A 15,521-nucleotide genomic window follows, 5' to 3' on the forward strand; every position below is an offset into this window, starting at 1 on the left:
AATAAATCTGTGGGTTTTTTGTTGTTTATTTACCTTTTTCTTTGCCAGTGTTCAACAATGACACCAAAAAATACCTTCAAGATTTCCGTTTGCCACAAAGGGACTGGGTGTGTCAAAAGAGGCGTTGAAAAATAAGAAAAAGTGAAACTAATTCTTCAGCGAACGCTGTTTACTCAGAATAAGGAAACGCATAGAAAGTCCTCTTTTAGTTTAGAAATCAAAAATGGCTGAATTTCCATATCCGCTGTATTTTGAGGCCAGATATTTAACAGACAGAGAGAAGGAAAAGGTCAGGAGACACTTTCTGAAAAGAAGAGACTCCGGGGGAGGCGACTGTGAAGAGATTGAAAAGGTGGGAGACAACGTCTATAAAGTCTGCTTCAAGGAACAAGAAGGTACGCACTGATATTTGGCTTAAATAAGAGCAAGCATGCAAATTTAAAACATAGAGTATTTATATTCTCTTTCATCTTCTAGACCAAGAAAGGGTTTTAAAGAGGAAAACTCATACGATTAGTCTTCCTGGGGAAGATCTACAGCTGACCGTGATTCCCAGCAGTTCACCACAGACCCAGGATCAGCCATCGACAAACCAGTCACAAGTGAGCTCTAGTTTATTGCAATGAAATAAAATACATGATCAGGGTGAAACCTGAACGGGGCATGGTGTTGTTGACTAAACATACCAGTTTTAACCTGGTAGTGCACACTTTCTTTGAAGGGGTGTGCATACTGACATGACACTGTCATAAACATAAAGAAGTCTTAATGAATATTTTACTGTTGTCATTAAATATCATTTGGTAAATAATCCATCCATCCATCCATCCATTTTCTTCCGCTTATCCGGGATCGGGTCGCGGGGGCAGCAGCTTCAGAAGGGAGGCCCAGACTTCCCTCTCCCCAGCCACTTCTTCCAGCTCCTCCGGGGGAATCCCAAGGCGTTCCCAGGCCAGCCGAGAGACGTAATCCCTCCAGCGTGTCCTGGGTCTTCCCCGAGGCCTCCTCCCGGTGGGACATGCCCGGAACACCTCACCAGGGAGGCGTCCAGGAGGCATCCTTACCAGATGCCCGAGCCACCTCAACTGGCTCCTCTCGACGTGGAGGAGCAGCGGCTCTACTCTGAGTCCCTCCCGGATGACCGAGCTTCTCACCCTATCTCTAAGGGAGAGCCCAGCCACCCTGCGGAGGAAACCCATTTCGGCCGCTTGTACCCGTGATCTCGTTCTTTCGGTCATGACCCAAAGCTCATGACCATAGATGAGGGTGGGAACGTAGATTGACCGGTAAATCGAGAGCTTCGCTTTTTGGCTCAGCTCTCTCTTCACCACGACGGACCGGTACAGCGCCCGCTTCACAGTAGACGCTGCCCCAATCCGCCTGTCGATCTCCCGTTCCCTTCTTCCCTCATTTGTGAACAAGATCCCCAGATACTTAAACTCCTCCACTTGAGGCAGGACGACCCCCCTGACCCGGAGAAGGCACTCTACCCTTTTCCGGCTCAAGACCATGGCCTCGGATTTGGAGGCACTGAGCCTCATCCCGGCCGCTTCACACTCGGCTGCGAACCGCTCCAGTGAGAGCTGCAGATCACGTTCCGATGAAGCCAACAGGACCACATCATCCGCAAAAAGCAGAGATGCGATCCTAAGGCCACCAAAATGGATCCCCTCAACACCTCGGCTGCGCCTAGAAATTCTGTCCATAAAAGTAATGAACAGAATCGGTGACAAAGGGCAGCCTTGGCGGAGTCCAACTCTCACCGGAAACGAGCCCGACTTACTGCCGGCAATGCGGACCAGACTCTGACACCGGTCATACAGGGACCTGACAGCCCGTATCAAAGGGCCCAGTACCCCATACTCCCGGAGTACCCCCCACAGGGCCCCCCGAGGGACACGGTCTAACGCCTTCTCCAAGTCCACAAAACACATGTAGACTRGTTGGGCGAACTCCCATGCACCCTCCAGGACCCCGCTGAGGGTGTAGAGCTGGTCCAGTGTTCCACGACCAGGACGAAAACCACACTGCTCTTCCTGAATCCGAGGTTCGACTATCCGACGGACCCTCCTCTCCAGGACCCCTGAATAGACCTTACCAGGGAGGCTTAAGAGTGTGATCCCCCTGTAATTAAAGCACACCCTCCTGTCCCCCTTTTTAAACAGGGGGACCACCACCCCAGTCTGCCAGTCCAGGGGAACTGCCCCCGATGTCCATGCGATATTGCAGAGTCGCGTTAGCCAACACAACCCCGCAACATCCAGAGCCTTAAGGAACTCYGGGCGGATCTCATCCACCCCCGGGGCCCTGCCACCGAGGAGCTTTTTGACCACCTCGGCGACCTCGTCCCCAGAGATTGGAGAGCCCAVCCCAGAGTCCCCATGCTCAGCTTCCTCACCAGAAGGCATGTTGGTGGGATTGAGGAGGTCTTCGAAGTATTCCGCCCACCGGCCCACAACGTCCCGAGTTGAGGTCAGCAGCGCACCATCCCCACTATAAACAGTGTTGGTGCTGCAATGACACTTTTATTACAAAAATAACATTTTAAAAATAAATATAAAATAAAAATAAAATAAAAAATAAATTCCTTGAAATGTCTTTGCTATGACAACTTGACATTAACCAAGAATCATCTGTTATAAATATGTCATAAGTTATTAATTATCACTATGTAAAACATATTCATGTAAAATGTATGTATTTTTGTGTATTATTACATTACCCTGTCATTCATTGCTTCTCTTAACTGTGACAGTCACAAGATCATTATCATTAATATTTTCCCTTATGGATTGGTCTAAGATGTCATTGTTAACCTGTCAGACGTTTAACAACACAATCATTAATATTCCCCCTAACCTCAAATAAAGTGGAACAAGTAGGACCAATTATAAATACATCATTAAATGTTATTACACTGACAAAAGCTACCATAAGAGTCCTTACTAATCTCAAGTAAAGTGGAACAAGCAGCAGCAGTTATAAAGATGTAATTGCGTATTACACTGTCAAATGCTATAACAGTCAGTGCTTGTGTTCTTTGCTTTGGCAATAGCCACATGAAGACTCGTTTTAGCCTAAGGACACAAGGGGGTGGGCGTGGGTGGAGGGCCAAAGGACGCTAATGAAGACATGCTACAGGTGAGGAGGATGCTAATAAATATTCATAAAGACTTCATGCTTTCGTCAACAGTCTTATACACACCCCTTCAAATAAAGTGTTATCCGTGTTTGTCTGGATTTTCCTTTAAGTTTTATTTTCAACTGATCAGACCAGTTTTTCTTATGGATTTTAGTCACACAACTGTAAAGTAAATGACTATGGTGTTGAGTAGTAACTTGTACAATCTTTGTTTTTGTTAGAGATAATGACAAAACAAAGTACCTTGCAAAATGTATTCGTACATCTCATTTTGTCACATTACAAACCTGAACAATATTTGTGGGATTTTTTTGTGATTGACCTAAAGTTGTATTTGTTAAGTGTAATAAAAATTATGATTCTTCAGCTTCTTGCAAAACAAATTTCTAATTGGTGTGAAACATGTGGCCACCAAGTGGTGCCATCAATTTTAGATGGACGGAAACTGAAAACAGCAACGCCACCTAGGAATAAAAAAAATGTCATAATCACGGGGGATGCCAGATGTAGTAAGAAATTGTAATTTCTTATAATTACAATTTCAGATGTGTTCCACTGTAGTGGAACACATCAAGTCAATTCTTTTAGTCAGCCTCCTGCAACTGCTCAGCTCCCGAATCCTCCGTCACTCAATTTTCCAGTGACTGCCCAGTCGAGGTTCCTCTGGGCCTTGTACTCCAGCGATTCCCAACGTTTGGTCCTGTACCCTGGTTACCAGACGTGGTCACCTGGACAACTACACATTTTCCAGCTCTGTATGATCCACTGGAACTGGCTCCACATCTCCTGGATCAGATGCACGCTACGGCCCCCCGCTTTGAGTACTCTTAGTCAGGCTGCTCTGCCGATCGACTTGTTTCCAGCAGCCGGCGATAGCTGGTTGTTGGCACAGCCAGGTTCTGGATGGGAGGCTTCAAAACAAAGAAACCACTACAAACACTCATGAAGTCACACTTACTCATTGGAATTCCCTCCACCTATTTGTGTAAGTGTCGGCATAGCACACCCAAAAGTAATGAATGGGGGGGACGAGAGGGGAAATGATCATTTTCCTTATACTACTTTGTGTTATTCTATCACATAAAATCCCAATAAATGCATAACAGTTTTTTGGAAATAAAATGTGGAAAGGTTTCCTGGGTCACTGTGTTTTCTAATGAATTTTGTCTGTGTCTACTTTTTTGTTACATAACAAATTCATTAATTTTGCTGTTTTGGTCTTTCAGACGACGACTAAAGTCGGCACAAAAGGTCTTGAGAAGACTTTCAAGACAGACATCTTTCTCTTATTCTACATGAGAGACAACTCTAAAGCTTACAAAACACTGCAGAAGCAGTTGTCTGCAATCGGCTGTTCAATACAGCTAGATTTTGAGGAAGAACAGGCAGTGGTGAGAGGGAACATAGAAAAGGGGCCCGGAGGAGCTTTTGGTGGCGCAGCAGAAAACTTGGAGCTACAAGTGGACCGGACCTTCATCAATTTCATTGAGGCCTACACCTGCCATCATGTCCTTGAGCCCAAAAAAGTCAAGAAGGTTCTACAGGATCCCTTCTTTGTGTCTGATGATGTGAGAGTGTACTCAGAGAGTGGCTATGCTGTGGTTGTAGGGGAGACAGATGTAGTGAAGGACAAGATTGCGGTTCTGGAGAAAAGCATAMCAATTCGCAAAGANCAGCCGGTTGTGGAGAAGCAGTTCAAGCTGATTGAGGAGGAGTTCAACCGAGAGATGAGTGCAAGTTGTCCAGAGGTTAAAATCWGCAGGGCCTMTAACATCATTATCTTAGAAGGTCCTGAAGATAAGGTGCAGCTTGGTGCAGCCAAACTTAATGAACTGATTAAGAAAATACAAGAAAAGAGGGTTAATCTTTCCAGTGATTTATTAGACTTCATGGCCACCAGCAGCGTCATCTCCAAGTACCAAACACGGTTTGAGCAAAGTCTCAAAAGCCCAGTGTCTCTGGAGGTGGGGTCGGAACTGGTTCTGTCCAGTTTGTCTTTGGATGCTCTGAGGGAAGCAGAGGCGACGGTGCTGAGAGATCTGAATGAGTCCAGTGTGACTCTTCAAGGTGCTGCAGCTGTGGCTCCAGATCTAGACAGACTCAAGGAAATCCTCGACAAAGCCAAGAGCGAGGAAAACTGTGGCGAGCTAAGAGAGAGTGTTAGCTTCCTTCCTGGATCCAGTGGTACAACCAAAATGAAGCTGGTGGGCTACAGTGAACATGTGAACAAGCTTAGAGAGCTTCTTTATCACTACCAGGCAAATCAGGTTTCAGTTGAAGAGGTCATCAATCTGCAGTGTCCTGAACTTGTTGACTGCTTTGATAAAATGTTAGAAATTATTGGCATGAAGCAGACCGAGGGTGTGTACCTGAAAAAGGACCTTTTGGGAAACTTGATAGTAAGCGGTATGAAAGACGGGATCAACAGGACAATTGTGAAGGTTAATTCAAACCCTCATGACACCCTCACGAGAGGGAGGGAGGAGGACGAATTGTTTGCACGTGTGATGTGGTGCATCCTGGGGAAAATTGGAAACTGGGAAAGAGTCCCCAAAAAGGCCAATTACAACCTGGAAATGAGGGATGTTGCAGGAGGAATTGTGGATGCACACGGAGTCTTGTGGCAAGTGGATCTTCGAAACCTAGCAGTATCTGCAGGACACAAAACAAATCTCAAACGACTTGAGAACCTGGAAGGTGAGAAAAGCAGATTTATGAAGTATGTCAGAAGCTACTTTTACCCAGCATTTTGCAAAATGCCTGTTATTGCTGGGTTGTGTGTCAGTTAATTAATTTGGTAAAATTACCTTCCTCGTTTTTCATTCAATGTCAAACCTGTGGATAAATGTAATTTGTAAACTTAGAAACAATCGTACTGGATATTCTTATTTTATAACACAGGTTCACTAAATAGAAAAAAAAAATTCTCTAATTTTCTGATCTAATATATTTTCCAGACTTCGTTTTTCCTTTGGAATGGGACAGCATGGCGTACGGCGAGGTGATGAAGAGGGTAACGTTGCAACCTTGTACACCAGAATACAGGAGAGTGAAGCAGGGATTCAAACGAACTGCCAACCAAACTATAATCAAGGTCGGTGGTTTCCTTTAGGAATCAATTTACAGTTTTTAAAAATTAACTTTGCTGCTGCTTACCTCAGAAGTTTCCTTAATATGTTTTTCTCCTGGTTTTTGTATTAACTTTGACCCAAATACCTAAAAAAAAATTTCACCTAATCAGTCACTACATGTTCGGTCCTACTCATTGATGACACGAGTAAGGCTGAACATGTGGAGTACAACCCTGGACATGATTCCCTACTACTTAAATTTACCTAAAAGCATACCTCAATGATTACAAGTGCGGCCAACAGTTGAAGAAATGGTGCTTTAGCAGTTTTTCTCTGTTTCTTGTTAGATTGAGCGAGTGCAGAGCATTCATCGACGACGTGTTTATGAGGCACAGAAGACACAAATATTTGAAAAGAACAAACAGGAGGGAGGAGCAAATGAAAAGTTTCTATACCATGGGACAACGGAGGACAATTGTGACTCCATCATGAAAACTGGCTTCAACAGGCGCTTCTGTGGGCAAAATGGTAAAACTATCTTATATAGTCTAAACCAGGGATGGGCAATCCTGGTCCTCGAGGGCTGGTGTCCTGCAACTCTTAGATGTCTCCCTGGTCCAACACACTTGAATCCAATAGCTGAATTGCCTTCTAAGTGCAGTCAGGTTCTACAGAGTCCTGCTAACAACCTCATTATTTGACTCAGGTGTGTTGAAGTTGAGACACGTCTAAAAGTTGCAGGAGACCGGCCCTCAAGACCTGGAGCTGCCCACCCCTGGTCTAAACCATGCATTATATCTTACAGCTTTTATAAATTGCAATAGTGATGTGTACCTTAAAAGTAGCCAAGAAATTAGTAAATAAAAAGGAAAACCTGTTCAGCAAGTATGTCTTTGTTATAGTTTGCTAAAATCTTTATTTTCTCGGTCTCATAGCAACAAAATATGGAGAGGGAACCCACTTTGCTGTAGATGCCAGCTACTCCACAAACTCCGCCTATTCCAGACCTGCTGCTGACGGCTCTCAGATGATGTTTGTGGTTAGAGTCCTGACGGGCGTCTACACTCTGGGCCAAAGCGGCATGAAGGTTCCTCCGCCTCGCGATGACCAGCAGCCTCATATACTATACGACAGCGTGGTGGATAAAATGGACAGACCCAACATGTTTGTCGTGTTCCACGATGACCAAGCTTATCCGGACTACCTCATCACCTTCAAGCAATGACCCTGAAATTGTCTCGCGGTCCTTTCAAAGTTAGAGTGAAATAATGGTTTTTGGGTAACATTAGGTTAAAATTAGAAGAAATACAGATTTCACTGAACTGTACTAAAACCTCAAATGTGTTGATACTTAAGCTAGACTTTGTTGTAACATTTGAAAGCTGTCTTTATTATTATTTTATCAGATTTTCTGAAGGTCCTATGGTGATTTCCTTTTAACTCGTTTGGCTCATAAAATTAGAGGTGGAACCAGTTCACACACATTTCAACAAATAATAAAACAGTTACAAGTTTTATTATGATTACATATATGGTATGTGGGACGCAGCTTGAGTATTACTTGTGTGCAAATATATTTCTTCTACTCAGTCAATGTAGGGATATTACAAAATTGCACGTTATGTCATAGCCACATGAGATGTTATATGCTGTGTTTGTACATTAATAAATATTATCAAGATCAGTGGGTATTATTGTCTTTTATTTATTTTGTAATTTGCCAGTGTTCAACAGTGACACCAGGAAATACCTTCAAGTTTTCCATTTCCCGAACTGTGACTGGACTGGGTGTGTCACAAGCATGAAGGGGAGGTGACAAATAACAGAAAGTGAAACTAGCTCTTTAGTAAACGCTGTTTACTCAGATTACGGACAAGCACAGAAAGTCCTCTCTCAGTTTAGAAGTCAAAAATGGCTGAATATCCATATCCGCTGTATTTTGAGGCCAGATATTTAACAGACAGAGAGAAGGAAAAGGTCAGGAGACACTTTCAGAAAAGAAGAGACTCCGGAGGAGGCGACTGTGGGGGGATTGAAAAGGTGGGAGACAACGTCTATAAAGTCTGCTTCAAGGAACAAGAAGGTATGCACTGATATTTGGCTTAAATAAGATCATGCATGCAAATTTAAAACGGACATTATTAATATTCTCTTTCATCTTCAAGACCAGGAAAGGGTTTTATTAATGAGGAAAACTCATACGATTAGTCTTCCTGGGGGAGATCTACACCTGACCGTAACTCGGAGCAGTTCACCACAGACCCAGGATCAGCCATCAACAAGCCAATCACAAGTGAGATCTAGTTTATTGCAAATATAAATATATTTTTTTTATATAACCAGAATAAAACCTCAACAGGGCCTAGTGTTGTTAACTAAACATACCAGCGCATATTTGTCTTGATTTTTCTTTTGGTTTCATTTTAAACTGCTCAGACCAGTTCTCCTTATGTTTCTGACTTTGGTGGATTTGAGTCACAAAACTGGAAAGTAAAGATTCAATGACGATAGTGTTTAGTATTAACTTGCGCAATCTTTATTTATGTAAGAGAAATATTTCAATATTTCACAAACACAATACAAAATACCTTGCAAAATGTATCCATACATCTTATTTTGTCACAATATAAACATGAACTTGAATTTATATTTTTGAGACTTTATATGATTGACTAGTTCAAAGTCGTATTGTTAAGTGTAATGAAAATTACATATGATTTTTCAGATTCTTACAAAGTAAATCTCTGACAAGTGTGACACATGGGTATTCAGCCTCCTTGTAGAACCTCATTTGTAGAACCATTTTTTTTGCTGCCACAGTTTCTGGGTCCATGTTGCTGCTGAATTTGCACATCTAGGAGACAAAATGTTTTGCCCACTTTTATTTTTTTTTAAAATGGCTGACGCTCAGCTAGACCAGATGGGCAGCATGTGTGATGAGCAAGTCTGAAGTGTTGCCACAGACTCTCTATTGGATTTAAATCTGGAAATTGACTGGACTGTTCTATGCGTTGTTCTGAAGCAGGTCCAAACTAATTGAGCTACTAGATGCATCCTTGCTTCAACACACCTGAATCAACATACTGTGTTTTTCATTTAGGCAAAGAAGCTCAGTTTTGATGTCTAATGACCAGATCACCCTTTTCCTCATGTTTGATCAATCCTCCACATGATTTGTGGAAAATTGGAAATGAGCTGCTTTTACATATAGAGTACACAAATGATGTCTACAGTCATGGACAGTCATGTTATTTTGGGTTGCAGTTTTCTACATTCTTTCAATTCTTCCAATTCTTTCAAATATAATGGATTGAGCAGATGTATGAGTGACGTTCCAGTCTTGGGGTACTGCTTTATAACCTAACTTTGAATTAAACCTGTCTAGAACTTTCTCACAAACCCCATCTTCCATGATCCCTGGTCTTCATGATGTTTGTTCTCTGATGATCAGAGAACAGGGAACAAAAATTTGTCTTCAGGTTTGTCTGAATATTTCAGACACTTTTCTTGTACTACTTTGTGTTGATCTATCACATAAAATCCCAATAAATACATTATTGTTTTTGGAAATAAAATGTGGTTAGGTTTCCCAAGGTGCGATGTTTTTGCTTATGAATTTTTTCTGTGTCCACTTTTCTGCTACGTTACAAATTCATTAATTTTGCTGTTTTGGTCTTTCAGACAACTACTAAAGTCGGCACAAAAGGTCTTGAGAAGATTTTCAAGACAGACATCTTTCTCTTGTTCTACATGAGAGACAACCCTAAAGCTTACAAAATACTGCAGAAGCAGTTGTCTGCAATCGGCTGTTCAATACAGCTAGATTTTGAGGAAGAAGAGGCAGTGGTGAGGGGTAACATAGAAAAGGGGCCTGGAGGAGCTTTTGATGGTGCAGCAGAAAACTGGGAGCTACAAGTGGACCGGACCTTCATCAATCTCATCGAGGCCTACACATGCCATCATGTCCTTGAGCCCAAACAAGTCAAGAAGGTTCTACAGGATCCCTTCTTTGTGTCTGATGATGTGAGAGTGTACTCAGAGAGTGGCTATGCTGTGGTTGTAGGGGAGACAGATGTAGTGAAGGACAAGATTGCGGTTCTGGAGAAAAGCATACCAATTCGCAAAGAGCAGCCGGTTGTGGAAAAGCGGTACAAGATGATTGAGGAGGAGTTCAACCGAGAGATGAGTGCAAGTTGTCCAGAGGTTAAAATCAGCAGGGCCTCTAACATCATCATCTTAGAAGGTCCTGAAGATAAGGTGCAGYYTGGTGCAGCCAAACTTAAYGAACTGATGAARAAGATACAAGAAAAGAGGGTTAATCTTTCAAATGRTTTATTARMCTTCATGGCAACTAGCATCGTCATCTCCAAGTACCAAACACGGTTTGAGCAAAGTCTCAGAAGCCCAGTGTCCCTGGAGGTCGGGTCGGAACTGGTTCTGTCCAGTTTGTCTTCGGATGCTCTTAGGGAAGCAGAGACGACGGTGCTGAGAGATCTGAATGAGTCCAGTGTGACTCTTCAGGGTGCTGCAGCTGTGGCTCCAGATCTAGACAGACTCAAGGAAATCCTCGACAAAGCCAAGAGCGAGGAAAACCTTGGCGAGCCAAGAGTGAACTTTAGCTTCCTTCCTGGATCCAGTGGCACTTCATCATCCAGAGTGAAGCTGGTGGGCTACACTGAACATGTGAACAAGCTTAAAGAGCTTATTTATTCTTTCCAGGCCAATCAGGTTTCTACTCAAGAGGTTATCAGTCTGCAGTATCCTGAACTTGTTGACTGCTTTGATAAAATCTTAGAAATACTTGGCATGAAGCAGACCAATGTGACACTCAAAGCCTCCACTTTTCCAAATCCTTGTGTTGTTTTGTCTGGTCCTCGTTTGCGGGTTCAGGAAACCAAACAAACCCTTGGGTCAGCTCTGGCCAGCATGACGATGGACAAAATGGTTCTGGATGGTCCTGGGGCGCTGCAGTACTTCCAAGGAGCTGGTAAAGTCAGCAAGGAGCTGGTTGAAAATTCCTGCCAGGTGATTATTAGGGAACAACAAGTTGCTAGCTCACCAATTGTGGCAACCAAACAGCGAAGCCTCAGCAGCATCACACCAAGATCGTCAACTCCCAGGACTCGCTTCAGCACTGTTGGAGACAGTCCAGTCAAAATCAACCTAAAAATCAAGATTGGCAGCTTAGAGAAAGAGCAGGTTTGACCATTTCCCTTTATTTTCTTTCTCACATTTGGCAGGATGTGAGAAAGAATGTCTCACATCCTGCCAATGTCAGGATGTCTGACATTGGCAGTAATGTCCGACATCCTGACATTACTGGCCCGATATCGTCAGGTTGTCAGTTTTCCATTAATGCTATTTCTAAACGTTTCCACAGGTGAACGTTTTGGTCGTCCCCACACATGGCAGGCAGCTGTCTTCAACAAATATTGGCAAATCATTGCTTGTGAAAGGCGGAGATGTGGTCAAATCAAAGTTCAACTTATTGGCTGCAAATTCTTCCCTGATTCCTGGTGATGTTCTGGAGGTCGGTGCCAGCGCCTCTCTGGGTTGCTCCAAGATATTCTGCATGGAGTGCCTGGCTTGGGACGGAGTTGGAGGAAGAGGAATCCAGGTGAGGAATCAGAACCCCAAAAATCAAGAACCATTTATGGAGAGAATAATCCACGGTTTCAAGTGGCTGAAATTAGCATCCTTCATAAGATGACTAGCCTCAAAAAAGACAGATTGAGTCGCTCTCTGGAACAGGATGAGCTTGGACTCATTGATTGATTGTGGAGTTTTTGGTATCTAATCAGGATAACTACTATGTTATGTAAATCACACTATGTAAATCAGAAGATTTCAAGTCTGATAGCAGAGGGACACCCCTAGTAAAGGAAGGTCCATGTATGCCGTCTGGCCTGTGGATCTTATTAACACAGGGAAATATTTTATTCTTGTCTTTCAGGCTCTTTCTAGGGGGCTAAGAAGATGTTTGGACCTCTGTGCAGAGAAGGGCTTCAGTTCAGTGGCTATTCCTGTTATCGGGCCTGGACTTCTCCTAAAATACCCCTTGAGTGAAGCCGTTCAAGTTCTGAAGGAAAGCATTCGCCAATTCGCATTGTCTGACCGATGTGGGAATCTCACCACCATCCACATCGTCATTAAACCGGGCTATCCAGACTCTGAGGAGGTAACTCTTAAAGGCAAAGTATGGAGTTTAAATAAATGTTATAAAACATTTATTATTGATTTTAATTATTTCCAGAGCTACCATGAAGTATACAAACATCTCAGCTCAATCATGAACCAGAGAGGCAGAGGTAAACCAGACTTTATTGGCAGTTCATTATTTTGTAGCATATGAACATTTTATTGGCATCAAACTTCAAGACGGTTTCTTTCTCTCAGCGCTCTTCGGATCCCTCACCAGTGACCTTGATGACATCAACATCACTGTAGGAGGCGGGGTCAAACTGCAATTGGTGTTCGGCGACATCACTAACGAGACTACAGACGTTGTGGTGAACACCACCGACTTTGTCAACTTCTACAATGGTAGGTGATCAACTGCAGGAGGAGAGTATTTGAAGGTCAAAGTCCAAGGAAGGAACTGTAGCTGTAAAGCTGTTTGTTTACACACACATATTACTGAGCAGAAAAGAGGATGAATGAATACATATGCACTTAAAATCATGGCAGCAGCAATAGATAGTTGTCAAAATCAGAATAAGAACAGGTCATTCGATTCGGCCTAATCAGTATTTACCCTTTAAACACGCTTGAGACGATTTTCTGGATTTTGATTGGTTTTCTGGAAGTAGGTGGTATCAGGCAAACTGAACCTCCGAATGGGACTAAATGTGTGGAGACATGAGGCTTTAAGCTCCATTACTGAATTTGACCATCATGAGATCTCGAAAATCAGCTTGTGGCTTATCAGACTGTAATAAAATGTTCAGTTTATGATCTTTAATTAAACTAAAGATCAATTTGTTGGCGTAATTACCATACAGTATAACAAAAGCTATTTAAATTTCTCAGATGTCTTAGCACATATGAAACGTTCCCCAGGAGACAAATTGGCTTATAGTCAGAGCAAAATTTTCCACAAAAGAACAAAAGATGATATCATTATGTACCTAAATGAGTAAAGCACCTGGAACACAACACATGAAACAACCAACATTATTTAAAACATAATCAAAAGTTTTTGGTTTGCCATCTAATCTCAGTAAATACCATTAGTTAATTTAAAAAAATGTTACACAATGGTTAACAAATCGGATTATGTTATCTGCATGAATATTTATTGGACTTTGTGTTGTTTTATTGTTATTGATAATAGAATAACTGAATAAAAAGCTGGAGGTGATTTAAATTTTTTCTTTTTGATTATCAACATTAGGAAGTTTACAGAGAAATTAAAATAGTGTTACTTTTAAAAAGGATTTTAAATGGCACTTTGTCAAGTCGAATTCCTTATTAAAAATGTAAATTGATTGTTACCCTTTGTGAAACAAGTCTTGGCTCTGCTTTCACATCAGCAAAGAAAACATATTAATGTACATTATTATTTATTACAGAGGGAGTCTGCAAAGACATTTTAACCGTAGCTGGATCAGTGGTGGAAGCTCAGCTGAAAGCAGGTAAGAGAGGAGAATTGGCCAAGTGTTTTAAAGCAACACACAGTTCAGATAGTTTGTTCTTGTGGTGATCTCCTGTGCTTTGTGTGTACAGCGAAAGTGAGCCGAGGAAAAGTTTTTGTGACATCGCCTGGACTGTTTCCCTGTAAAGCCATCTTACATGTATGTGGAGAGAAAGATGCAAGCCTTGTTGAAACTCTTGTGCCCAGCATCATTGACTACTGYGAAAAMCAGGGATTTAGCTCTGYAGCGATTCCTGCCATCTGTGCAGGTAAGTATATTGTGTTTCTTTAGAGAACAYATAAKAAATGTTGCASTGTGTGGCTGAACTCTGTGTGGACAATCTGTTTCTGCAGGAGCCGGTGGGCTGGACCCTGCAGTCGTTGCAGGTGCAATCCTGAGAGGAATCCAAACTGCCGCATCAKCTGGTCCTTTTTACAGCCTCACCTCCATCCGGCTGGTCCTGATTAAAATCAACGTCTTCTTAGCTTTTAAAGAAGAAGCAACACAGATGTTCCCCACTTCTGGAAGAAAATGTAACAGAACTATTTTCACAAATAACTTCCTGCTAGTGTGTCTCTTATGATGGTTTAAATATTATGTTTGGACTTTTCACAAATGTCTTTGACTTGTCTTCCAGCACCACCATTTCAGGTGCCTCAGGTACAACAGCAGGCACCTTTATCTCTGGTTGCCGACCTCAGCATATATGATACCGTTCCTGTGAGTGAGCCATCGACATTCCTGTTCCTGGGTCTWACCAGAAAGGAAGTTAATGATGCCATGGAAAAAMTGAARAAYCWKTATAAGMKYCAGTGYRCYGAWCACACCTTCCCCAAAGAGCAGCTAGACAGTCTCAACGCAGACGACATGTTAGATCTGCAGCAGCTGGTGAGGATGGAGGGTCTGTACATGAAGAAGGATCCGTCTGGAAGCCTGATGGTGAACGGCATGAAAGACGGGGTCAACAGGGCAATTGTGAAGTTCAATTCAAACCTGCACGGTAACCTCAAGAGRGARGTSARRGRGARGGAGGAGGACGATTTGTWCRCACGTGTGATGTGGTGCATCCTGGGGAAAAATGGAAACTGGGACAGACTCCCCAAAACAGCCAATTATAACCTGGAAAGGAAGGATGTTGCAGGAGGAATTACGGATGCATACAGAGTCTTGTGGAAAGTGGATCTACAAAACTTAACGGTCTCGTCTAAAGGGCACAAAACAAACCTCAAACGACTTGAGAATCTGGAAGGTGAGAAAATTAGATTTTAAAAGTATCTATGAAGTATGTCAGAAACTATTTTTACCCAGCATTTTGCAAAATGCTTATTGCTGTGTTGTGTGTCAGCTAGTTAATTTGCTGTTATTACATCTTCCTTTTTGTTAAAGCCCTTGTCCTTTTTCTTTAAATATACATGTATATATATTTCCATGTATTACACTAAGTAGTGACTACTACAGCATTTACACTCAAATATTACATTACTAAATTTTGACAATATAACTGATTAATATAACTTTTGTTTATTCCTCTCATTCAGTGTGAAAGCTGTGGTTAAATCTTAGTTGTAAACTTAGAAACAATCCTACTGGATATCCTTATTTTATAGCACAGGTTCATTAACTGGAAAAAAGATAGGTTCTAATTTTCTGGTCTAATATATTTTCCAGACTTCA

General features: G+C 42.3%; 2 protein-coding genes across 2 annotated transcripts in view; both read left to right on the forward strand.

Annotated features, from left to right (window-relative positions):
• Window positions 1-30: 30 nt before the first annotated feature.
• Window positions 31-7,897, forward strand: LOC103475948 (uncharacterized). The gene is made up of 6 exons (XM_008427943.2): window positions 31-395; window positions 478-602; window positions 4,369-5,839; window positions 6,100-6,236; window positions 6,561-6,741; window positions 7,149-7,897. Exons 1-6 carry the CDS (start codon window positions 224-226, stop codon window positions 7,436-7,438), a joined length of 2,376 nt encoding a protein of 791 aa, XP_008426165.1. The 5' UTR covers window positions 31-223; the 3' UTR covers window positions 7,439-7,897.
• A 182-nt stretch (window positions 7,898-8,079) lies between these two features.
• Window positions 8,080-15,521, forward strand: part of LOC103476165 (uncharacterized) — an 8,394-nt gene continuing 952 nt past the window's right edge. Inside the window, exons 1-11 of the mRNA XM_008428306.2 lie at window positions 8,080-8,296; window positions 8,379-8,506; window positions 9,895-11,412; window positions 11,594-11,830; window positions 12,167-12,391; window positions 12,467-12,521; window positions 12,610-12,756; window positions 13,785-13,847; window positions 13,939-14,115; window positions 14,201-14,380; window positions 14,485-14,890. Of these exons, the coding sequence (XP_008426528.1) occupies window positions 8,125-8,296; window positions 8,379-8,506; window positions 9,895-11,412; window positions 11,594-11,830; window positions 12,167-12,391; window positions 12,467-12,521; window positions 12,610-12,756; window positions 13,785-13,847; window positions 13,939-14,115; window positions 14,201-14,380; window positions 14,485-14,890 (3,308 nt within the window). The 5' untranslated portion in view covers window positions 8,080-8,124. The remainder of the gene's footprint in view (window positions 8,297-8,378; window positions 8,507-9,894; window positions 11,413-11,593; window positions 11,831-12,166; window positions 12,392-12,466; window positions 12,522-12,609; window positions 12,757-13,784; window positions 13,848-13,938; window positions 14,116-14,200; window positions 14,381-14,484; window positions 14,891-15,521) is intronic.

Source organism: Poecilia reticulata, linkage group LG14 (genome assembly GCF_000633615.1).
Source record: "Poecilia reticulata strain Guanapo linkage group LG14, Guppy_female_1.0+MT, whole genome shotgun sequence".
Lineage (NCBI taxonomy): Eukaryota > Metazoa > Chordata > Actinopteri > Cyprinodontiformes > Poeciliidae > Poecilia > Poecilia reticulata.